The sequence below is a fragment of the Vulpes vulpes genome, chromosome 4 (assembly GCF_048418805.1).
Source record: "Vulpes vulpes isolate BD-2025 chromosome 4, VulVul3, whole genome shotgun sequence".
Classification (NCBI taxonomy): domain Eukaryota; kingdom Metazoa; phylum Chordata; class Mammalia; order Carnivora; family Canidae; genus Vulpes; species Vulpes vulpes.
In genome coordinates this window covers 119109184-119134501 of record NC_132783.1, presented here as the reverse complement: position 1 = coordinate 119134501, position 25318 = coordinate 119109184, and the positions used below count along the sequence as shown (strand labels likewise).

General features: G+C 38.5%; 1 protein-coding gene across 5 annotated transcripts in view; it reads left to right on the top strand.

The window, feature by feature from the left end:
• Positions 1-25045, top strand: part of FBXO38 (F-box protein 38) — a 55264-nt gene extending 30219 nt beyond the window's left edge. Inside the window, exons 12-22 of one of the 5 annotated variants that reach the window (XM_026008975.2) lie at positions 820-1030; positions 7008-7127; positions 8422-8601; positions 10125-10859; positions 15907-16007; positions 16263-16365; positions 19429-19595; positions 20992-21137; positions 21778-21881; positions 22401-22514; positions 24168-25045. In XM_026008975.2, coding sequence (XP_025864760.2) covers positions 820-1030; positions 7008-7127; positions 8422-8601; positions 10125-10859; positions 15907-16007; positions 16263-16365; positions 19429-19595; positions 20992-21137; positions 21778-21881; positions 22401-22514; positions 24168-24346 — 2160 coding nt within the window. In that variant the 3' untranslated portion in view covers positions 24347-25045. Of the gene's footprint in view, positions 1-819; positions 1031-7007; positions 7128-8421; positions 8602-10121; positions 10860-15906; positions 16008-16262; positions 16366-19428; positions 19596-20991; positions 21138-21777; positions 21882-22400; positions 22515-24167 lie in introns of all 5 variants that reach the window. The other 4 variants (XM_026008993.2, XM_026008984.2, XM_026008967.2 and 1 more) reach the window with 4 other exon arrangements.
• Positions 25046-25318: the final 273 nt, after the last annotated feature.

Genomic DNA, 25318 nt, shown 5'->3' with positions numbered 1-25318 from the left:
AAATGAAACCTATGTGATTTTTTTTTCTTTCTAATAATATGCCTTTACATTGTTATAATTGGACTTTTTACATGCCTTCAGTGAAGGCATAAAGGTTATAATTTGCATAGCCTTTTGTTCTGGTAAGGGGTCTCCAGAGAAAGGAAAGGGAAAAGTAAATAGAAAGCTGTCTACATCAGTTCTATAAGCAAGCACAAAGGTGGAAATTTGAGCTAGGTCAATATTTATTACTCAGAGTAGTTAGTTGGGAGATTAAATCTCTAATTGGGAACCTCAGATATAAATAAGAATTAGGGATTTAGTTTGGAAATGTTTTATTTTGCTGTTCTCTCTTCTATGCAGTTGGAAACCCGGGAAATAGTCTAGTTGTACGAAATGTTATTTTAAAATTGCTTGACAAAAAAAAAAAAAAAAAAATTGCTTGACAAAATTTTTCACTGTCACTGTAATAAAAACTTAATGCTTCAGCTAATTATCTTTTCTCTCAGTTCTTAATGGTTACATACCACTGTTCAAGTAGCACAGTATAGAGGAGGAAGGCTTGGGATTGGAGGTCAGAATATTGGGTTTCAAGTCCCAGCTGTAGCTCCTACTGGTTTCTTACACAAACTTCTTCCCATTGTATTTCATCATCTGTACCAGATCCATAGCTCTTCGACTTGCTGGAGGTGTTGTGAGCCTCTAATAAGGTGCTTTATACATATGTCAAACTAGTGCTATGTAAATGTTTTTAGACCAAGATGAAATGGAGGAATATTAAAAATGAAATGTTGCATACTAACCTGAGTGAATACGCATGTGCTTTTGTCTTGCTCTTAGGGCTGTGCTCGAGTTGGTCTGAGTGCAGGCACGGGAATTGGGGTTTCTTCAGCCCTTGTTAGCAACCAGAACTCCAACAACGACAATGATAACAATGCCCAGAATAATGCCAACATCCATGATAACAATCACCATCACCCAGACGACTCAGATGAGGAGAACGACTTTCGGCAAGACCTGCAGCCAGGAGAGCAGCAGTTTGCAGCCGACGGTAACCCAGATCTTTTGTGAGCTCCAAACAGAAGTGATTTTTACTTTGGATTGCATTTCTCTGACCCTGTCCTGTTCCCTTCTCCCCCTGTTGCAGTTTGTCACTTTACACATGGGAGACCTAATACGTAAGGCAAATGGTAGGGGGTGGGGGATGAAATGTGCCTCTCTGCTGGCTTGTTTCAAAGTTATCTTTATGATGCCTCTTGTCCCTAGGCTCTGTAAGGGTGCTTACAGCATGGGAAGGACTCATTGATGCTGTGGCATTAGGGTACAGTAAGTCTTAGAGGCCTGGCCTGAGATTTAACTTTCAGGATTTGAGCACAGGCACAACTCTTTATATCTCCCTGACCAATAGATTGGTAGATAGAACGTCATTGGGAGACCTAGAACTGAAAAAAATGATTAGTAGTCATGTGCTAGAACCTTTCACATAGCTTTCATCATTAAGTCTTCACAGACACCTGCCAAATTTCGATTTCGCTTATGTAATTACCCATGCAGTTCTTCAGTATTGACTGAATACCTACTATATCCAGCCTGTGTGTTCTTAGGCTTCATATGCCCCTCTTTTGGGCAGTGAGGATGGAGAAAAGTTGTTTTCTTACCAAGGTTTCTAGTTTCCCAGTTGGTCCTCAAGAACTGGGAAAGGAACCTCTTGAAGCCACCTTGTTTTTGTTGCCCCTTCACTCATTGTCTTCAACACAGTGATTACTGAGAAATGGAGTGCCCTGACGCTACATACCTGCTTTCATCATGAAAGCATACTGTGTATAGAGCATACTTTCCTTTAGGACTACGCTGAGTATATGGGGCCTGACCTAAGAATTGTCTTCACTGTTTCACCTCACATGTTTGCTGTAAAACTCTCCATTTTGGCTCTTGCAAAGTCAACAGTTACTCTTTTAAGAATGTTAGTGGACATGTCTCCACTTTTGTTTGGCATCTGAACAGGACTTGTCATTGTTGCCCGCTTCTACCTTCCTGATAATTTCTTCTGTTGGCATCTCTGAAACTGTTTTCCTTGTGTCTCACTGGACATGCCTGCTCAGTTTCCTTTGCTTACAACACCTCCTCTATTCTGCTTGGTCCTTGATCTTCCTGTTGCTCTCTGTATATTTTTCTCTAAATAAGCTCCTTCAGTCTCATGGCTTCAGTACCAGCTATATCCTAATAAATTCCAAACCTTTGTTTGTAGCTTTGGTCTTCCAACTTTTTGAAGTAAATATGGTTATATACAATTCCATAGTTTATTTCCACACAAGTATTTTTAGGCATTTCAAACTTATGGTTAAATCTCTTCCCTGACATCTTTCCCCTAAAATACAAAAACAGAAGTACGAGCTAGCATGTGCTAGGACTGAAGGAGAGAGAGTAGGGTCAAGTATTGTCTCTTTGCCTTAGTCCTTGAGTACCATTATACTTGTCACTGGTGCCATAAGGATCTGGACTCCAGAGGACACAGATCACCCATGTTACAGCAGCTGCAGTGCAGACCTTCCCAAATCCTTGGGACCCAGTTGTGGCTGGAGTGGATGTACTGGACAAATGATAGTCTCCACTGGAAGTTAGGTGACCATAGGCTTCTCAGTACAGAATGGAGAATGCATTACTTTGTGAAATCGCATATTGGTGCAGCAGAGACCAAAATGTGTGCAAGAACACTGTATTTGATTTTTTTTTTTAAGATGTTATTTATTTATTCATGAGAGAGAGAGGCAGAGACAAAAGCAGAGGGAGAAGCAGGCTCCTCACAGGGAGACCGATGTGGGACTCGATCCTGAACTTTGTTGAACTCCGGGATCATGCCCGGAGACGAAGACAGACGTTCAACCGCTGAGTCACCCGGGCATCCCAACACTGTATTTGATTTATGAGAGAACATCGGAACTTAAATCTACTAACGTTTGAAACTAGGGTTTTAGGAGATGAGAGACTTGCATACAGACCACATTTTGAGGTATATTATTGTCAAGTACACTATCTTCAAATGCTGCTAAAGGCTGAGAAACAAAGGAACTATGTAAATGCCAAGATTGAAGAATTAAACAGCTTCAACCAGAGAAAGGCTAAGTAGAGAACTGCAGATTGTCATAAAACGTTGGTTCCACAGATCTCTCAGAGTTGGCAGTGTTTTTGTATTTGTTATTATATTCCATACCAGGTCAGTTCTTTTAAATAGAAAATTAGGAGCTGGAGAAAGGCTATGTGACTTTTGATCAAAATCAGGAGTAGAGGGCAACCCAGGTGGCTCAGCGGTTTAGCGCCGCCTTCAGCCCAGGGCCTGATCCTGGAGACCCCGGATCGAGTCCCGCGTCGGGCTCCGTGTGTGAAGCCTGCTTCTCCCTCTGCCTGTGTTTCTACATCTCTCTCCCTGTCTCTGTGTCTCTCATGAATAAACAAATAAAATCATTAAAAAAAAAAAAAAAAAAACAGGAGTAGAAAGAATTCAAATATAAAAGAGAACCAAAAAAAAATTTTTTTAAATAGTGGGACAGATTTCAAACTAAAAGGGATCAGTGGGACTTGGTGTTTGTTGAATGACTGACATAGATGCTTCTACTTTTTAGGTGTGATCTTAATAATTTAAAAATTAGTTTGAAAGTGGTATTGACATGTTGACTTTGCTTAATTTAGAATTTTAGAACTTTTTATGCACGGGCCTCTACTTGGTTTTGGAACAAACCCAAAATGAAGCAGAGGCCCCTACTCTTTACTGCCATATTGTATTTAACTTCATCATCTTGCATGAAGTAGCAGAGTTTAAAAGAAGGGCATTGTATAATTTTAAAATTAAAATTTAATTTCTGTAAGGTAAATGGCTTTGTTTATCAACTACTATAAGAAATCAGTGGGTGGGGATGCCTGGGTGGCTCAGCTATTGAGTGTTTGCCTTCAACTCAGGGGCTAATCCCAGGATCCGGGATCGAGTCCCGCATCAGGCTCCCTGCGAGGAACCTGCTTCTCCCTCTGCCTGTGTCTCTGCCTCTCTCTCTGTGTCTCTCATGAATAAATAAATAAATCTTAAAAAAATCAGTGGGTGTTTTCCAGCAAACATTATCATTAAGGTAATATGTGATTTCATAAATATGATTTTATTGCTTTACAGAGTATTGATTTATCAGAACATTATAATTTGTTAAAGATATTATCATTCTTAGATTTGCATTTCCAAAATTTTCAGTATTTAGAGTACAGTTATGTTAATTGAAAATTTAAGTTCATTACCTGCATTTTACAGCACTCTTAAACAGAGGAATAAATGTTCATATTTTCCAACAATTCACATTTTCCTGACATAAAATTACCATGTGTCAAAATCATGCTTCTGTAATTGCTAAAGCTTTTGCCAAATTATTTTAATATAATTACTTTTGAAGTAATTATAATCACAAAGCATGGTTTTGTGTCTGCATCATTTTACTGAGGTTCTATCTTGATTTAACACATAAATCCCAGGTGCTTACTACTTTTAAACATGGTATGGCCCTCTCCCCTCACCACTGTCCTCTGCCCTCCATTAATCTAAGTTGACCTAAGTGAAAGTGCTCTGCAGCCTTTATTTTTGGCAGTGGTTCTCAAACTTGACTGTATCAGAATTACCTGAAAGACTTGTCAAAACACAGGTTACTCGGCTTAGCTCTCAGAGGATCTGAGTTAGTAGGTCTTGGTGGGGCCAGATAATTTTCATTTCTAACAAGTTCCCAAGTGATACTAATGCTGCTAATCTGGGACCACAGTTTGAGAACCATTGATTTCTGGAAAATCCTTATATGTAAAGTTCAAGGGTGAACTACATTGTGAAAAAAAAAAAAAAAACATGGTAAATGCATTTTACTTTATATTTTGGGCCGATAATTGTCAACCACTAAATAATATTTCTGATACTAGAAATGGTTGAATATAAATCATTTTCATAAAAGAACTCATTAGTTCTCCTTTATTTTACATTTATTTTTCTTTTATTTTACATTTAATAAAGGATATTAATTTCTTTTTTTTTTTTTAAGGATATTAATTTCTAATCAAGCTTTGTATAAAAGAGATCACCAAAATATATTTGTAAAAAAGCTCTGCCTGTGAAAAATAATTCTAAGGTTTTTAGCAAGACTTTATAAGCTTTTCACAGTCTAGGGCCCAAGCTACCTTTTTAGCCTTGTTTTCATTTATGCCATCATCTCAATACAAACACTTGTTCTTTTTATCACTGGAATACTTACTTTTCTGGAAAATTTAACAAGCTCCCTGGTTTATAGGAAATGTTACCTCATATAAGTGAAAACTTTCCTGCCCAACAGGAAAATTAGTTGCTCCTTTTTTGTCTACATTCCCTTTGCACTTGGACTGTTCTGGCATTTAGCAAGTCCTAATTCTGTGTATCTGACATCTATTAGAACGTGTGCATTCTCTTTGAGAGCAGGGACTATAAATTTCCCATCAGCTCATTGTCCCTGTACTGTTGCAGGCTCAGGAAACAGATCTTTGTTCACATCCTCACAAATTATTAACTCTTTTAAACCTTACTTCCCTCAGCTGCATAAATGAGGCTAGTAGTAATGTCCTTGTGAGTTTGCCATAAGAAATAAGGTAATGAATAGGAAAGCATTTAGCATAGAGCCTGGCATAGAGTGTATACATGTTAATTACTGCTGTTCATAATTATAAGAATTGAATGAAAGAAGAAAATAGATTGGCTTTTATCATGAAAGATTTCTAGGCAGAGTCAGGCCTCCTTTGGGTACTAAATGAAATGTAGAAAACTGAGGGCTAGAGCTGGGCAAGAATTTGAAATGGGAGACTGAACATAAGGGGATTGTGCTTTGGTGTATATTAAAGACCAAAGCAAACCCCACTGAATGGTATCTTTCTGTCGTGATCCTCTTTTGCCTTATTTGTTAACTGAATTTGTCTTGTCTATTTAAGTAGATTCCGTAGTTCTTTCAGGAACAGAATCTTGTTTTCGCTTTTGTTGGTCTATTCATTTCATCCAAACGGTTGGTTGGTTTACTTCCCAGAGTAGTCCTTGAGCATCCCTAAGCATTGAGGATATAGTGATAAACAGGGTTGTGGCTGAGCTGTAAATGGAAAGATAATATGGTTATTGCTCTGACTCAGACTGAGGTCTAGCACAAGCTTAGGTTGTAAGAGGGTACTAGTTTATCTGCCACTGACTTGGGGGATTTGAGTTTATTCTTGTGAAAAGCTGGCAAAGCTGGGAATTATTTAGGTCCTCTTGGAAAAGTGACCATTTTATCCTAAGAAGAAGAGTAAGCTAACTGAAGCTTATTGGTCTGAAGTTGCTCACTGTGCTCATCTTCTGGAAAAATATAAATAAAATCACACATTCCCATTCACTGATAGGCACTAATAACTGTCACAAATTCTTTGATGCAGAACATTTGAATGATAGAAAAATGTCAAAAACGCACTTAGTATATTTGTTCGTAATCTTTGTCCGGTCTTAGCTAAAATTGGAACATAGCTGCCAGAGAGTAGGAGAAGAAATGTATGGTTAGAGCGTGCCTGCCCAGTACATCCTGGTGTAGCTGGCACATACTCCAAGACTCATTGTTTCTAAAATGACCATGCGGTCTTCTGGTAGCTGGCCCTCACTACTGTCCAGTAAATGGCCTAGAGGGAGGCCCACAGTGGCCTCCTATAGCCATTCCTGGTGACATTTTCAGGAAGGAACATGGTGCTTTCTTCTCCCAGCTGTGCGTGGCTCTCCCTGCTTTCATCTTACAGTGGTGGGCTTGCTTCACCAAGTGCTTCTTTCCCATTGTAATTGCCTCTCCCATAGAATAATTGGGCTCTTCTTGTTCATGTCTGTATAATGAAGCACTGTTTTAGGTGATCCTTCCAGCGTGGGCCTAATTATCACAGGGCTGTTGGTTTCTCAGGGGTGCTCCAGATTTGCCTGCCATTGTGATTTTTTTAGACCTCTGTGGGTTTCACTTTGTGTTTATTTTTGTTTAAAGCATTAAATGAGATGGAAGACATGGTGCCAGAGGATGGAGAGGTAGTGGCCGCAAGCGGACAGGAGACAGCAGCTCGCAGTCAGCCAGTTATCCCTGTGGATGTTGACGAGGAACAAGCAGGTAATCATGTGACTCCCACATTTGTGGTTGTAACTCAGGCCTGACTCAAATGAAGAAAGTAAAACACTGAGAGTGATTATTTTGTTAACATTACAAAGATGTGTTATATGCTATTTCTTATTGACAGCTGTAGTATATTGATGTTCTACTTGCTGTGTGTGTGTGTATGTATGTGTGTATCTTATTAAAGTTTGTTATTTTTTAAAACTGTGGCAACAACTCCTCTTTCTGTATTGGTGTTCACATATGGGTGTTTGTGTGTGTGTAAAAAGAAAGCACTCATATTTTTGATGGAAAAAGTAAATGACCTGATTATAGTTTGCTTGTCTTCTCCCTTCATTTTGGTGGGAGGAACAGGAATGGAGAGGTTGATTTGGTTTAGTTAACAGACCAAGATCTCATCTGTTTGCCAGTGGGTGACTTATGGCAGGCAGGCTGTAGAGTCACAAGGCCCTTAAAGATTATCTGATACAACACCGTGTTTTACAGATGGGGTAACCAGTAGTCTTTCAGAATGAGTTTAAATAATGTGCTTAAGACCACTTGGCCAGTCTTAAAGGGACAGCACGGAGATTAGAACCCAAGGTTTCTTACTCCTGGTCTGTTGGAATGCTACCTTGTCTTTGAATTGAAAATATCTTTAACTGTCCTTGTTTTAAGTGTCTTACAGATGCAGTCACTTATTCAGCAAGTATTTATTGAGTATTACTCTGTGCCAGGCATTGTACAGTGTGACAGGAACAAGACAGGCAAGGTTCTTTGGAGCTTACATTTTATCGGTAGAGTGAACTTCAGTCATTTGTCAGAGAGGTGTACTGCCAAGCAGAGAAAACATTTTTTACATAAATATAAATGCTCAAATAACCAAACTGTAACATGTGTCTAGCATTTCAAGAATGTATCTTGCTACATCTAATGAGAAAGACCACTCAAAGAATGAAGAGTGCTCACCAGTCCTATAGGTTTCTGAAGTTCATTTTCACTTGCTTTGTCTTCATACATTTGCAAAATTGGGAAAGTAAGCTATTTTTAAAATGATTATTATGACTTACTTTGATTATTTTTAGGATGATTTATGTGACTTTTTCAAATAGTGAAAGTCCTAAAGGGGGATACCATATGATCTTCTATTTTGATCTGCTTTTAGAAACGTATATATTCCATTAACATGAGTGATAAAGAAGGCTACATAGAGCCAAAGCATCTCTGTGAGCCCAGATCCCTAGAAATATTACTTGAAGTGAGAGCCTTTCTTGGCAAAAAGTAACTGTTAGGCCTGTGCTTTCTGTTTTAGGACCCAGTGGTCTTCAGCGTGTAGTAAAACCAACTCCAATTACTGTTCATGATTCAGAGAGTGATGATGAAGAAGACAGTCTAGAACTCCAAGAAGTCTGGATTCCTAAGAATGGTGCTCGACGTTACTCTGAGCGTGAAGAAAAATCCGGAGAGTCAGTGCAGTCCAGGGAATTGTCAGGTGAGAGATAATATCTTGCTGGGACCGGTTAGTGGGAGTCATTGTGAGAACTGGACACTTGTGACCTTTATATACTGTGTCCCTACCACAGTCTGTGGTGCAGTTAACATATCCTTATGGAATGTGACGGGAGGCGAAAAGGGCCATAGCCCAAGGGAGAGGGGAATTTGGGTGGCACTCTCAAGGGCAAGTGTAGCACAACAGAAATATTGTGGAATCGGGGCTCAGGGAAGAGAAGGCGTGAGGATTGTGACTTCCACAGTGGAGGCTTTAGGACCCTGTGGCATCAGGGAATGAAGGATTAGCGAGAGGCCTGGGCTTCACATGGAGGGTGACTCCTAAGGCATCCAGAGCAATGAGAAAACAACCACCCGGCCAGCTGATAATCTGTCCAGTTGTGCTTAGTGAATGTTGGTGGCTGATTTGGTGCTTGAGGGGGTCCTGCAGTGTCTTCTTACAATCCCAGCCTCCCCTTCCATCTAGTCAGCAGCCTTCTACCATTTACCTCACCAAGAAGCTTTCGTTCTCATAACCTTCAGGTCATTCATCTTCCTTGTCTTTCCCTCCCTGCTGTTTCTCAGAACTACATGCATACCACTTTGGGCAAAGGGTGAGGTTTTTAAAAATTGTCCACTAATTTCCCTTGGGTACTCTACTCCTTAATATATCTGAATATTCAGTATACCCTTAACACTGGCCCTGAATACATAATCACTTCTGTGTGGAAAGCTTAGTTCTTTAGACTTGGAATCACTTACTAACCAATGACTGATTACTCTATTCTTATTTTATTCCTTTTAAGAAATTCTGGTATCTTCACACTGTGGTTGAAAGGAGCTTTTATGGAAACTAAAATTTAGGAAAAGGAATGTGACCAGCTGACTAATAACAATGTTTCCGAGAAAGTTCAGATTCTGAATTTAGAAACTAGATCTTCTGTCAGCCAGACAAAATCTTATTTAAGTATCCCTTTATCTATTCATTGAGCCTTACTGTGCCCCAGGTACTGTGTTAGGTGAGGTGAGGGGTGCAGACATGAATAAGTCGTGATCCCTCTCTCTAAGGAACCTCCAATCTGGTTGAAGAGTCAGGTCAGAAATCTAGTATAATGATACCACAGGGCATATCCTACAGGGGCTTTGGGGTGGGGGTGCAGAAGAGATTGAACAGATGCACGAGGCCGAAGAATTGGTGAGAACAAAGGCCCAGCAGTAGAATGGCAAGGGTATGTTCAGAGAAAAGTTTGGGCTAGCGTGTAGTATGTATATCAGAAGGGCCACGAACAGAAAGCTAGTTTGGAACTAGATCGTAGTGGGCCATGGAGGCTGAGCTGAGGAGAGTAAACCAGGTAGGCACTAGAGACCATAGAAAATTGTTAAGCAGCTGAGTGATACTGTCATCATTATACATTAGGAAAATTAGTGTACATTGTTTCCTGTTCCAAATTTACTCTTGCCTTTTGTCCAGAATTTGTACTGAAATCTTTTCTTTTCCTCGGGCCATTCTTCTTTTTCTATAAGCAGTAAGTGGAAAAGGCAAGACTCCACTTCGAAAGAGGTACAACTCCCATCAGATGGGCCAATCGAAGCAGTTTCCCCTCGAGGAAAGCAGCTGTGAGAAAGGCTGTCAGGTCACCAGTGAGCAGATCAAAGCCGATATGAAAGCAGCTAGGGATATTCCTGAAAAGAAAAAAAACAAGGATGTTTATCCCAGCTGCAGCAGCGCCACCGCCAGCACAGTGGGAACCTCCAGCTCACACAGCACTGCTTCTCAAAGCCCCGACTTTGTAAGGACGGTGAACAGCGGCGGCTCTTCCGAGCCTAGCCCTTCAGAAGTGGATGTGTCCAGGCAGTGTGTCTGCTCCCCCGGTGGGTCAGAGGACTCTGAGGCCATGGAGGAGGGAGATGCAGAGAGTTCTGTCTGCCCCAGATGCTGCTGTCACAGGCCCCAAGAATCCCAAAGGAGAACTAGCAGGTGTTCTGATGAGGAACGTCCTTCAACCAGCCGAGCCTGTGTTGTGAATGGCCCGGATGGTACGAGATCCGCCTTTTCCTTTAGGACTCTGCCACAAGGGGGGTCTTCAGGCCCAGCACATGATGAGAGGACTAATGGGAGTGGCTCTGGGGCTACAGGTGAGGACAGGAGGGGGAGCTCCCAGCCTGAGAGCTATGACGTGCAGTCTAATGAAGACTACCCTCGGAGGCCCCTAACAAGGGCCAGGAGCAGACTCTCCCATGTACCGCTGGTATCTGAGTCAGGTATGACAATGCTGCCAGGATTTAGCAACCGCAGGGTAGGCCTTGACAGGGGCATGAGATCGTTCCATGAGTTTTCTTACATAAAGCCAGTTTGGCAAATTGAATTCTATGTTGGGGTTCTGTGATCATACAAAGTTTGAACTAATGTTCAGCAGGGGTGGGGGGAAGGCATGTAAAAGATCTTGTAAAATATCCAACCCAGGAAAAGTCAAACCGTTAAGCCTCTACGAGAAATATAACTGTGTATGTTGACCCTAATACAATACTCATTCTGATGTCTAAGTCGCAATGTAACTCTGCTCCCATCCCATTACTTAGGGAGGTTGTAACTCTTAGGGAAGCTTTAAACCTTAGCCAGAAGGTAAAGACCTGAGGTTGCTGGGGCTGGGGAACATATCGTACAGGGTATACCCCTCTGTCTGCCTTTGCAGTACTTAGTAATTCTTTCTGAAATCTAGTTTTGCTTCCAGATAGGTTTGCCAGGAGATAAGCAGGTAAGTAGGTGGTTTAGCTGAGAATTATTTTTCAAGATACACCCAAAACATAGATATGTATATAATTTCATTGATAACATATGATTTATGTCAAGGCTTTGGATTGGGTGGGGTAAGCACATTTCTCAAGAATGGTTCTGTTTATATTTCTGACCTGGTTTTTCAGTAATATCTCCTCCTTTTATTAAGTCATGAATAGCTATCAATGAATAATAATACATTTTCATTTTCTCCAGGTCTCCCTTAATTTGAAAATCTTAAAATCAGCTCCAGAATATAGAGTTAATGTTTTCTTTGTATACTAAATAGACGTGATCAAATCACATGGAACTAAACTAACAAAAATAAGCTTTCAGGAGATAAATTTGAGACCTTATTTACATGGTAATCATAGTAGCATTAACTAACAATAAAATGAGTTTTATTTAAATATTTCCTTATGCTTTGCAAACACTAGTTCTGCCATATGACGAAAAATACATTTCCCAGCTTGAATTTTAAATGTTTTATCATCTCTTTTTTTAAGATACATAAAGAATTCACCATTTTAACCATCTTGAAGTGTACATTTCATTGACATTAAGTGCATTCATTGAGTTTTTAATTTGGCTTTCAATTTATGGCCTTATGTAGTGTAGAAGCTAACATAGTTATTTTGTGAATTAATACTTGTAAGTATTGTGCAAACATTACCACCATCCATCTGAACATTTTCATCCTCCCAAGCAGAAGATCTCTGTGCCCATTACATAGAAACTCCTTGTGATGATGCCTTTTGTTGCATGGTTTTTCATGTTTGTCAAGTTGGATCTACTTGTTTACCTTTATGATTTCTCTGTTTTCTGCTGTGGAAGACCTTAAGTATGGTTCAGATAATTGTTCTCACCTTCCCATTCTTTTATTCATTTGCCTATCTGAGCTCTTTATTTTAATCTGTGGGAATGAACTTCATTTTTTTTTATTCCAAATTGTCATTGTCACTGAGTTGTTTCAGTGCTAGTTATTGGCTTCCATTCTCATGTCATTATTTTGAAATGCTTTTTTATCATATATATTAGATAAACTTAGTTTTGTCTCTGAGCATTCTGTTCTGTTCCAGTGTTCTATCCTCTTTCTTTATTCTTCTTCAAAATTTCCTCAGCTAGTCATGCATTTCTTATTTATTTTTAAGTCATTTTTTTACAACAATTTTGTCAAGCTCCAAAAACAAATCTCGGTGTTTTTTTTGGACTTCCATTACATTAACGCACAGAAAAGATAATTGTCATTTTTGCAGCATGGAGTCTTCCTATTTAGGGATTGTTTTGTCTCTGATTTTGTCTTTTGTTTCTTCTCTTTTGTAAATGTTTCAATTGTTACAGTTTTTGCAGGGGGTGGGGGTTGTTTTGGTTTTGTTTTTGATATAAATATATTGTATTAGCCATACAGGGCTTTGACATATTTGTTGTCTCATGTTCTGCTCTCCTCTTTACCATTTCTTTCTGAATTGTTTCAGGACTAGGACCTTGCTTAGGTGAAATAATTATCTAGAAATAAAAAATATCTCATTTCTACTTTTTTAGGTAAATTATATCTGTTATCTTGTGATTTTTTTCAAGTTGAGAAGATTTCTAATGTGTATGTAGCTAATTGTACAGTAGATAAATTATTACCTCATATTTTTTCAACAGTACAAGTGCCCATTTACTTTCAGAAACAAGTTTTCTGGAGAAATGTCAAAGTGCTGATTTTAGTATCTGGATCTCTTTTGGAAAGAAGAAATTATTTGAGTGGCCTTCAATTTGCTATTTTCGATCTAGCATGTTTTTTATATCTATTGGCCATTCTGCTATTCAAAGTTTTAAGGAGAAAAATCAATAAAAGAAGAAACTTGATTGAGGGTTAATGGAGTTTTTAAAAATCAGTTAGCAAACAAAATGAGTTTTTAATTTGGTTTTCAGTTTATGGCCTTATGTAGTGTTAAAACCCTGTTAGAAGCTAACATAGTTATTTTATGAATTCTTATTTTGGGAATAAATACTTGTAAGTTGTTTGTATCCTCATTGTATACTTTATAAAATAAATATGACAAAAATAACTAACTGGATTGTCAAAGAATAGCATTTAAGATTAATATGATATGGTTCTCATAAATACTAACCTCTTTCCCTGATACCCCAAGACCGAAATGGTTTGTTTTCTGTGTTTCTGTAGCATCTTCTATGCCAATGTTAACTATACTGTGTTGTAATTCTGTGTTTTGCTGTCTGTCTTTCCAATAGACTGAGCTCCGTGAGGGCAGGGACAGTGTCTGGTTGTTTGCCATTTAATTCCCAGCTTCTAGCACAATGTGTTACATGATGTGGGGCTCAGTGAATAATTGTGAACTTAATAAGTGGTAGGAACCAACATATGAGGTATGTTGATGCTGGTAGATGTATGAAATCATCACTAAAAATTGTCCCTAAACAAAGAGGGAGGCATGAGAAAAAAATAAGATTAATCTTTTTTTCTTTTACATTGGGAGGCCTTTGTTTTTAATGCTTATAAAGTGTGACACAGATTTATAACTTCTCATAGAAAAATATGAACTGCCAATCTGGACACTCTGGAGAGCAGGAAATTTAACTTTTTGAACCCCATGTTCTGATTAGTTAAGGAAGAGAACATTCCAGGAAGGTGAAAAGTTTGGAAATCAGATCATAAAAAGAGAATGCTAACAGAAGATTCTGATTTCAACACTGTCATAAAGGATTGGAAACAGACCGGGTTTTTGTTTGTTTTCATTTTTCGGGTACTGGGAGACAAATCAGTTCCTATTACTGGTCATAACAGGTGTGTGAATTTTATCTGTCATGTAAAATGTGCTGCCTTTAGCAGACTCCTTGTCAATAAAGATAAATAGATTTTGCATGAAGTCCCTTCAGGAATACTATGGAAGAAGGCCTTCTGTGGGTTGGCTAGATCGCTAGTTATCTTTTCCAGAGCCCCAGGATTTTGTTTGAGTTCAGGGTCCTCAGAGGATGTTCCGTGGGCAGAACTATTAGGCTCTCTTTTATAGCTTTCAACCAGAGCAGCTGCTTTCAGTTGGTTTGTATAGTGAGGTTTCACAAAGGTTTCAAGTGGTAGAGAATGTTCCAGTGTCTTAAAAACAAAACAAAACAAAAAACACTTGAATTAGATCCCTAGATTTCCAATCTAACCCAAGCCAAGCCTTTGGGAATTTGCAATATCTGCGCCTTGTTTTCCCTTTCTTTCTAATCTTCGACCTTTGAAGTTACAGAATTACCAGGTAGGATGTCTATAATATACTAGTGGTATCCGAAAGCAGTGTGGTGAGATTTAATTCATTAAGATCAGCCTTACTGCATTTAATAAATGCTCTCCTACAGAATGTTTGTCAAAAAATGAGGACAGTGATTTCTCAGTGTTTTGTCTTAGAATGTATATGTGCTTGTTAAAGTTTTAGAGATGAATTTAGACCTTGCATTTAAATAAAATCAACATAATATTTGCTTTTATAATTACACTGTCATGTTTTAGAACAACGCTAGTAAATGTGTTAGGGTCTTGCTAACCAGGATCTGACAGATAAAAGACTATAGGTTTTCATAGTGATTGGTGCCAGATTGCCTGGTCTTGCCTCCTGATTCCTCCACTTAGGCTGTGGCAAGCCCTTGTACTGTCCTATGTCACTGTTTCCTTATTTGTAAAACAGAGAGTAATCTCAGAGGTCTGTTTTAAGGATTAAATTAGTTAATGCAAGTAAAATCCGTAGAAAAGTGCCTGACACACAGTAAGCGCTCGTAAATACTTGCTACTATTGTTATTCCATTTATGTATCTAATGCACTCTTTCAGTGAATATTGAGTGCCAATTTGTTCAGTAAATGTTCATTTTAGATGCTAGTGGCTGACATTGACACAAAGGTGTGAAAGTGTTGTCTTCAAGAAACCTTTAAGTGGAGAAACAAGTATACAGGGAATTACAGAACCACTTAGAGGGCTTGGGGGCCGAGGTGATTTGTTAGAGGAGGGGATATTTGAGCTGGACTTTTCAGGAATGGGTAGAATGAAGTCAGGAAAGGATGTTCTGGGCAGAAGGAGCTAGAATGATTTTGACTTCAAATGCTCTGGCAGTGGCAGATGACTAGGACACAGTATGGAATAAAATTGAGAATAAGTATCAGGCCTTGAAACCTATTTACTAAGCAGTAGTTAGTAATTCAGAGTTGTTCAACAGGAAAATGGTGAGTTTAATCCACCAACAGTATTTAGGATGGGTTGGTAACTGGAGATAGAAGTTGTTAGATTGTTGATAATGGTCAAGGTATGAGAAGGGAAATCCTATTTGATGTCGATTGGTTTGAGATAATGCAGGGTGATCTTGTTTTGGAATAGTCATATGGAAATAGAGGTTATGTTCTATTGGGTTATAATCCAATGATATTCTGTTGGGAACCAAGTCGTAGATTTGAGAGTTGCCTTGAGAGAGTTCATACAATATGAGGTTGTATTCTCTTGAAGGAAAAAGCTAAAAGCTAAAGTTTGGATTTTCCTCTTGCCTTTTTCTAGAGGTTGCCAAAACAAAGCCACGTCATGCCATGAAACGGAAGAGGACAGCAGACAAATCCACCAGTACCAGTGATCCTGTGATTGAGGATGACCATGTGCAGGTGAAGAAAAAAGCCACCAGTTAGTTTTTAGTTTCAGCCAAGTTCCTGAATAATGACTAAAGTTTCCATCTTTATATATATATATATATATTTTTTTTTTTTTGCCCTAAAAGAAGAAATTGATAACAGCTGCTTCTTAACTTGTGCCAGTGAAAACATTTAAGGTTTAAAAAAAAAAAGTCTGCCGAAAGATACATCTTTTTTTTTTTTTTTTTTTTTTGAAAGATACATCTTTTAAAATTTTTTTCCTTGTAGGTCCTTGTATTAAAATCCAAAAATCTTGTTGGAGTCACTATGACCAACTGTGGAATCACGGATCTCGTGTTAAAGGACTGTCCCAAGATGATGTTCATCCATGGTATGTATTTAGGCCTCTGTCACACAAAAGCATCACGAATGAGCTTAAAGAATTAAGGACTCATACATACTACAATAACATTTCTTTATTTTTTCAAAGGAATCCTTATGTTGGATTATTTCTAATTCTGTCCCCGTTCTGTAGTTGTCAGGCAGTTGCTCCCTAGTTGTTGTGAGGGAGCAAGTGCAGAGACTTCATCTTTTAAAACAACCTCTCCTCTGCTTTCCTCTAAATGGTAATTGCTCCTTAATCTACAGAGTAGATAAACAACATGTATGGGCTTTGGAGCCAAGTAAATGTCTGCTCGAATTCTGTCTCTACTATTTGCCAAGCTATATGATGTTGGTAGTGTTTTGTGTTCCTGTTGTCATGGAGTGGTGATTGCACCTTATGTGCTTATTGGCTCTAAATTTGATGGACATCGTCAGTCATAACCTCAGTTCCTGGCACATTATCCTCAGTCCAGACTCCCACTTTTCCCCTTAGTCCCATTGTCCTGTGTTGCCAATCCCATAAGCCCCTGCCATCTCTACTGATGCCTTTAATGCGTGTCCTTCCAGTCCGTTTCTACTTATATACATATTTACCTCTGAACAAATAGGAGTAGGGTATTATTTTGTGTGAGCTTTTTTAAAATTTCAGTGTTTGATATGTCCATTTCTCCATTTTCAGTCAAAATCACATTTTGGTACCTGTCCATGTAGAATTATGAAGATATGACATGTTTTTTGCTTTGGACAAGTTACATATTCTCTGGGTTCATCTTTTTTCAATTTGTAAAGTGTGCATAATTATGCTTACCCTATAAACATTTGTGAAGATTTAAATACAATGATACATGTGTGTATGTGTGTGTGTATATATATGTACACTTAAACATAGGTCCTACCTCTAAGTAAAAGCTTGCCTAATATTAGTTTTGTATTGTATGAGTACTGTAGTATTCGCGGCTTTCTTTTCTTTGCACTTCTGTGCTACTTACTAGTTGTTTTTGATTGTTTTCTGTGTTACTATTAGTGAGCAAAACCAGGAAATCCTTACCAATTTGTCGTATATTAGGAGAATCCCAGAAAGAAGAGCTAAACTAATATATAAATACTACCTCTCTCCTGAATTCTAGAAAACTCTAGACCCTATGTTCACCCGTAAGAGGTGATACTTTACTCCATTCCAGTCAATGAAGTCTTAAAATATCTACTAAATGACCATCTCCTTTTGGAGTTTCCTCCTAAAACAGAATTAGGGCCCTTCAGAAGCTCAGAGGTCATAACAGCAGGGGAGCCCAGCCTGGCTTAAGGCAGCACTCTCATCACTCTCCTCTCTGAGGTTTGAGAATCTGCCTCACAATCTTTGAGCTGCTTTGACTTCTCATTCTTTTCTTCATTCATCTCTTAGAGAATCTGATTGGTTTTCACTTCTGCACTTAACTCAGAGGATTCATTCTCTCCATATCTTCTCTATACCTAGTGATAGATCACGTGGCCTCAGGCCCTGCCTTTTGTTTGCTCTTAAACCAAATTGTTTACCTCAGCTTATCATGGGATCTGGGATCCTAGATAAGCAGTTCTGTCCCTAGACACCCACCAAACAGTTAATGGTGGGCGAGATGGCTAGTTGAGGTCTGAACTGACCTTAACTTTGTCTGGTTTTACAGGGCAGAGCCATTGAACCTCTATCATTATCTGATCCTCTCTCTTTTCCTCCTTTCCTGTCACCTACCCTGCTTCCCCTTCCTCCTGCCAGGTCACAGAAGAAGAAAATGAGTCAGAAAGGCAGAGACTTGATTAGCCCTCCAACATCAAGTTAGTTACAGGGCTCGACTGCTCAGGAAGGTGATGACATTGTGTCAAGGATGTTATAGAAGATGTCTTTCTGAAATGTTAAAGAGATGAAGCATATCAGCTCTGTGGTTTTTATCATATCTTCCATCTTATTCTCTCTTGAGTTGGATGAGGTTGAAATCTATAGTAAAAAATTGGATCAGAGGGAACTTTGAGGTTAATAGAAAAGGAAAGGGAGATTTTTCTGAAGTTAGAGTACTCTTACAGTTAAATGCATTTATTATATAGCAACTATTTTTCTTTATATATAACTTGATATTTGCATGTTTGGTGGGAGCATATTTAATCATGTTTCAGGCCAGCATTTTCAATAGAACTCTACAGTGTTGGAAATGCTCTGTATCTGCACTGCTTGATACGGTAACCACTGGCCACCTGTGACTATTAAACATTTGAACTGTGGCTGATGACTGAGAAACTAAATGGTTAATATTAATACATTATAGTTAATAGAAATTTAAAAAGCTCAGGTGGCTAGTGGCTACCACACTGGATTATACAGCCTTAGACTAAAGTATCCAAATACTTTGGGTCTCTTAAGGTTTTGCTTTTAAACTTACAATAGAAATTAAAATCAGCTCTGCTCATTTCCTGTGGGTGAATGTATGATAATATATGTAAATTATTCTAGGTTTATTTGAACATTACCCATAAAATTGTATAATGTGATAGTTACCATCATTCATTCTTTTAAATAAATATTTTTAAAACAGTTGCTATGTTTAGGCAAGTTACTCTCTGGAATATGGACTCCTTTCCAGTAAAATCTTAGGTAGGAAAAAGTTCTTTGACATCCCTTCAACATGATGGTGACCACCTTCTTTTGAACAGGACAGAATGACTTTTTTTTTTTTTTTAATATTTTCTTAGAAAGCATGCACATGAGCATGGGCAGGAGGGGCAGTGGAAGAGAAAGAGAAAATCCCAAGCAGACTCCACACTGGGTGGAGAGCCTCATGTGGGGCTCAGTCTCCTGACCCTGAGATTATGACCAGAGCTGAAGCCTAGAATCAGACACTTAACTGCCTGAGCCATGCAGGCGCCCCATGACATTTTCAAATCATTTTGATAACTGTTAGCTGTACTTTATGACAGTACTTAATATTAAGAGATGTTCAGGTCTGTAGTATTCTCCTCCAAAGATGATTCAAGATGGTCTGTACACTGCTGTATTATTTTATATAGAATATTTGTAGAGCTTACCATTGTTTTAATTTCATAGCTACCAGGTGCAGGGTACTGAAACATTTAAAAGTAGAAAATGCACCAATTGTAAATCGATTTGACTACGCACAGTGCAAGAAACTGAATATGGATCAAGTCCTAGATCAGATACTAAGGATGCCTCCTGAGAGAAACCGCATCATATATCTACGCCCAATGCAGCAGGTAACGAGCTCTCTCTGCTCTTTTCTGAGGAATATTGCAGTTAAATTTTTTTTTTTTTTTTTTTTTTTTTTTTTTTAGTTTTCTTTCTTTTTGGACTTGGAATTTATTCATTCGCTCAACCTGTAGTAATCTTTAGATTCTACACAGTTCTTGTAACCAAGCTGGACTATCTTGCCAGTCTTCTTCCTTAATGCTTCTCTGCTTGATTTTTGTGGGTTTTTAGCAAGCTATATGATGCAGGTAGTTGTTACTCAAGTTATTTTACTTATTAAAAGTTGCCCGTGGTCAAGAGCACAGACTCTGGTTTCAGGCTGCCTGATTTCAAATTCTCATTCACTGACCAAGAGCAGATTTTTTTGTCTTATAGAAATAAAAAATCATATGTAAAATTAGAATAAAAACCTACACTTATCATGATAGTTAAATTAATATATGTGAAGTACCAGAACAATTGCTGGTGTGTAGTAAGTAGTCCTGTGGTAGCTGCTATTATTATCATTACTGAGAAGAAAGTTTTTATCGTACATACATAAAAAGATGAATATTGGCTAAAGGTGTTAACGGTTATCATTTCACAATCTGTATAAATCAGATTATTCATGTTGTATGTGTTAAACTTACACAGTGATGTATGTCAGTTACTTTTCAGTAAAATGGGAGCAAGATGGGGCAGAAGGGGAAGGAGCAAATATGTAAGACTCTGTGCTTGGTGCCAAAATAAAGTTTAAAGGAAATAGTAAATGATCATTGCAGTCAGTGTGTAAGCCTGGCCCCAAAAGATTCATTTCAACAAACAAATCATTTGTTGTCTATAATTTTCTGGAGTTGAAGAATACATACATAGATACGTCCTTCTCTTGAGGAGCTTGCCATTCCAGTAGGAGGTGGACACGCATGCCGCTAAGATGGCAAGGCAGGATCGCCTAAGTAGAGATAGGGAAGAGGGGACCATGAGAAGAAGGCAAGTGAACAAAGGCTACAAGGGAGCAAGAGAATGCGTTCTGTCTCTAGGATTGGCTGTAGGCCAGTTTGAATCGAGCATAGAAAATACTACACATTCGCAGCTCTGTAATGCAGCCAGTACTTAAACCTATGAAGGACGTACTCAGGAGTGGATCCCCGGGGTCAGTTACCTACATCAGGATTCCCTGCTTTAGTGGGTGTTTATGTAGCAATGACATGTGAATCAGTGAGCTTGCTAGACAGAAGAATTATACAAGACCCAATCCTGGCCTGGCAAGCTATGTTCGGAACTGGATGTGACTATTTGATTTTCAGATATGCCAAAGATTTTAAAATTGAGGTCCTAAAGAAAGATTGTTCATATTCTAAGGAGATAAATTTCCAAGATATTCTCTTCCTTGGTTCAAAGCCCTGTCTATGGTGTCTTCTCCAGGTGGACACACTGACTCTGGAGCAGAAGCTATTTAGCGGCCCCTACCCCTATCACATCTGTATTATCCATGAATTCAGTAACCCGCCCAATGTCCGGAACAAGGTGCGCATCCGCAGTTGGATGGATACTATAGCAAACATCAATCAGTAAGTAATCCATGGCCCCAGAGGCTCTTCTCCATCATTTCCCATAGCAAGGGGTCCCAGAAACAAATCCTAGTTATTCTTATCATATTTGAAATGATTCCGCCTGAGCTTGTCAGGCACTGAAACATTTGCCATATAACACGTAAAGACTGAGGGGAATGAGTACTTAAAACTAAAGAGCATTGTATACATTTGTAACTTTATTTCTAAACTTCGAGAAAAACTGCAGGAACTGACCATACATGTACATTTGACTCCATTCCTTTTGCCCCAGTGCATGGAAAAGAGATGAAATTTAAAGACCTTACTACTGTTAACGTTTTTACATCATCAGAAAGTTGGGCTTTTTTATACATCAGTTATATAAATGTTTTATTTAGCATTTTAAACACACAAAACATTTGATTAGAGTGTTGCTTTCTTTCTTTCCTCGATAGGATTTTGAAGATAGTGAGGAAAGTAATTGAAACCTGACTAGATATGTATACTCCAGCTTTTTCTACTTCTGTTGGCTCTTTAATATTCTGAGATGTTCACTAGACTCTGGGCCTGATACAGCTTCGATGCATCCTTTCTACCCCACATCCCAATATCATTTCCAGTTTTGTAATTTTTATTTAATTTTTCTTATTGCCTCCAGAGAACTCATTAAGTATGAATTCTTCCCTGAAGCCACACGGAGTGAAGATGATTTAAAGAAATACCCCAAGTACCCCTGGGGTAGAGAAATCTATACTTTAGAAGGTGAGCATTTACCAGTGTTTGGGCAGTTACATAGTTGCTCACTAACTAGATGGAGAGAAGGCCATAGGGAGGGTAGGAACAGGAGCCTCCAGTTCTTGGGATAATGGCTGTTTTGAGTGTCTGCAGGTAGCAACAACCACATAAATATTGCTCTCCCTCTTCAAATCTTTACCATACCCAAATAATCAGAAGCAGTGTTGAAACACAAAAAGTAGAAGAAAATTGAAACCTCCTACAGTTTACGAGTTGAAATGACTTTAGGGCACCTGTCTCAGCCTCTTTATTTTATTTAGAAAGAGGGAGAAACTGAGGCATACTAAAATCAAAGGGTGGCCGAGATCACATGACCTAATAGCGGCAGAGTTACAATTAGAGTCCACCTCTCCTGGTCCAGTGTTTTTTTTTTTACCCGTGATGGATAAAAGCACATTTTACATCCTGCTTACGAAATACTACAGTGTTTGGCCCTGTTCTTGACTTTCACACCAGCAGCACTGTTAATGTGTCTTCTTATTTTAGGGGTTGTGGATGGAGCACCATATTCCATGATCTCTGACTTCCCTTGGTTGAGATCATTGCGGGCTGCAGAACCCAACAGCTTCGCCAGATACGATTTTGAAGATGATGAAGAAAGTAAATATGTCCTGACTTGATTTATATTCTTTAGTTTGAGTATATCTTACTGTGTTTGATACTTCATATTTTGTTTGGGTTAAAGGCAGTGTAGCCTTTAAATTGCTTCCCATATAAATGTGGGGAGGGATATTTTTAATTTTTTATATTTTATTTAAATTCAATTAGTTAACATATAGTATATCATTAGTTTCAGTGGTAGAGTTCAGTGATTCATCAGTTGCATGTAACACACAGTGCTCATCACATCACGTGCCCTCCTTATTGCTCATCATACAGTTACCCCATGCCCCCACCACCCTCGCTCCAGCGACCCTCAGCTTGTTTCCTATGGTTAAGAGTCTTACAGTTTATCTCCCTGTCTGATTTCATCTTATTTTATTGTTCTTTCCCTTCCCCTATGCTCCTCTGCTTTGTTTCTTAAATTCCACATATGAGGGTCGCCTGGGTGGCTCAGTGGTTGAGCATCTGCCTTTGACTCAGGGAGCGGTCCCAGGATTGAGTCCCGCATCAGGCTCCCTGCATGGAGCCGGCTTCTCCCTCTCTCTCTGCCTCCCCTCCCTCTCTCTCTCTCTCTCTGTCATGAATAAATAAAATCTTTAAAAAAAAAATTTCACATATGACTGAAATCATATGGTAATTGTCTTTCTCTGATTGACTTATTCACTTAGCATAATACCCTCTAGTTCCATCCATGTAGTTGTGGATGGTAGTATTTCATTTTTTGATGACTGAGTAGTACTCCATTGTGTGTGTGTGTGTGTGTGTGTGTGTGTGTGTATACACACACACACACCATATCTTCTTTATCCATTCATCTACCTCTCCCAAATTAGAGCTACCCTATGACCCAGCAGTTGCACTACTAGGTATTTATCCAAAAGATACAAACAGTGATCTGAAGGGGTACCTGCACCCCACTGTTTGTAGCAGCAGTGTCCACAATAGCCAAATTATGAAAAGAGCCCAGATACCGATATAAATGTTTTTATTTTTTATTTTTTTATTATGTGGTTCTCCACCTACAAACAGCAGCTCTCAATTTGTATATAGTACAAATCAGTGAACTTACTAGGGATATATAAAGGTTGGTGAGCAGAGGTACTTGAGACAAATTTTTCTACCTAGATGTTTTTATTACCTAAATATTTATAATTTTCTTACTCTTTATTAAGAGTTTGTTAGCTATATTATTTCAAAATTGTTCCATTTACATTAGTGATTATTCTCCTTATGAACCACTTCTCCTTATGATTCAGGTATAGATTTTGGGGAGAAACTTGAAGATCTTTTGAATATAGTTTTTCCTATATTCAAACACTTCAAAAAATGTTAGCATGCTTGAACATCCATTTGTAGGAAGTTTTTAAAACCTACTTTATGAAGAAATCAATTCGGAGAACTACATGTATATATGACTTACCTGTCTGGTCTGTTGCCATGTTGGGCCTTTACTCACGTGTGCTGTCTGAGTCACCAAACATGGGCAATAGTGTGGTATGTGGAACCTTGGGGGCCCATTCCAGGAGCTATACCTAATTCAGTGGCATTGCATTACAGCAGATAGGCTTTTCTCATGGTGCAGCTTAACCAGTGACTTCCAGATGATTTTGATAATCCTGCATGTTTCCCCTTTACTTTCTCATTTTCAAGGTACCATCTATGCTCCTCGAAGGAAAGGACAGCTGTCTGCAGACATCTGTATGGAAACAATAGGAGAAGAAATCTCCGAGATGCGTCAAATGAAGAAGGGTGTGTTTCAGCGGGTAGTGGCCATTTTCATCCACTACTGTGATGTCAATGGGGAGCCAGTTGAAGATGACTACATTTGACTGATCCCTCCTACTTCCCAGGTATTCTGGCAGAAAGCCCCTGGGGTCACCCAGCTGCCAGCCAGTGCCACAGGGATTCAGGGCATGCAGTTTGGAGGCCTGGGCACATTTTGGTATATAGGAAATATATAAGGAACGTTGAAGTTGTATACAAAGATTTGTACATAGAGGAAATATACAGAGACAATTCCCGAGTACCATCTTTATATCATATGTTTATACAATTTAATTTAAGAATTCATTTTAATGAAGGCAGATAATTGGAAAGAGTTCATTTTGTTCGTTTTTCCTGACTTAGTTCACAAAGTGTCACTTTTTGGCTGAGCCCCCATTTACTATATTCTTAATAATCATTGTCATCCCCTTAAATCTGTGCCTTTTTCTTCTCGAGCAAAGCTGTTTGAGTAAATCTGTTGAAGAGTCTTTGTGTCTTGTGTGCTTTTTTTGTGTTATTATTAAAACCAACTAAACCCTATAGGAGGCAGCTTTATGTTTGTGTACAAAATGATGGTTCTTTTTCTCTTGGTATTATAGTGGCCATATTTCTTAAAATCAAATAAAAAGGTTCATGAGTTTAAAAAAATGAGTTTGAGAGGGGAAAATGGAAGTTTCCAAAGCATTTCTAGTTATTTATTTCCACGTTCAATTGTGTATATGCTTTATCTTGAATATAAAAATAAAAGTTTATTTAAAAACTTTTTTCTTGCCTTGGACCTGAATCCCTGTTTTTATTTTTTTTTATTTTTTTTATTTTTTTTTTTATTTTTTTTTGAATCCCTGTTTTTAAAGAAAAATAGCAAATACTGCACAGAAAAGGAACGTATAGAGTTGTGTCTAAGTAAGATTCCAGTGTAATCCAGTTTCTCATCTTTTTTTTTTTTTCTAAAATCCTGTAGCTGCAAGGTGTTCAACTCGTAGAGCTCTTAGAGATCACAGGGGAGAGCAGAATTTCCCAAAACACCTGGTCACCAG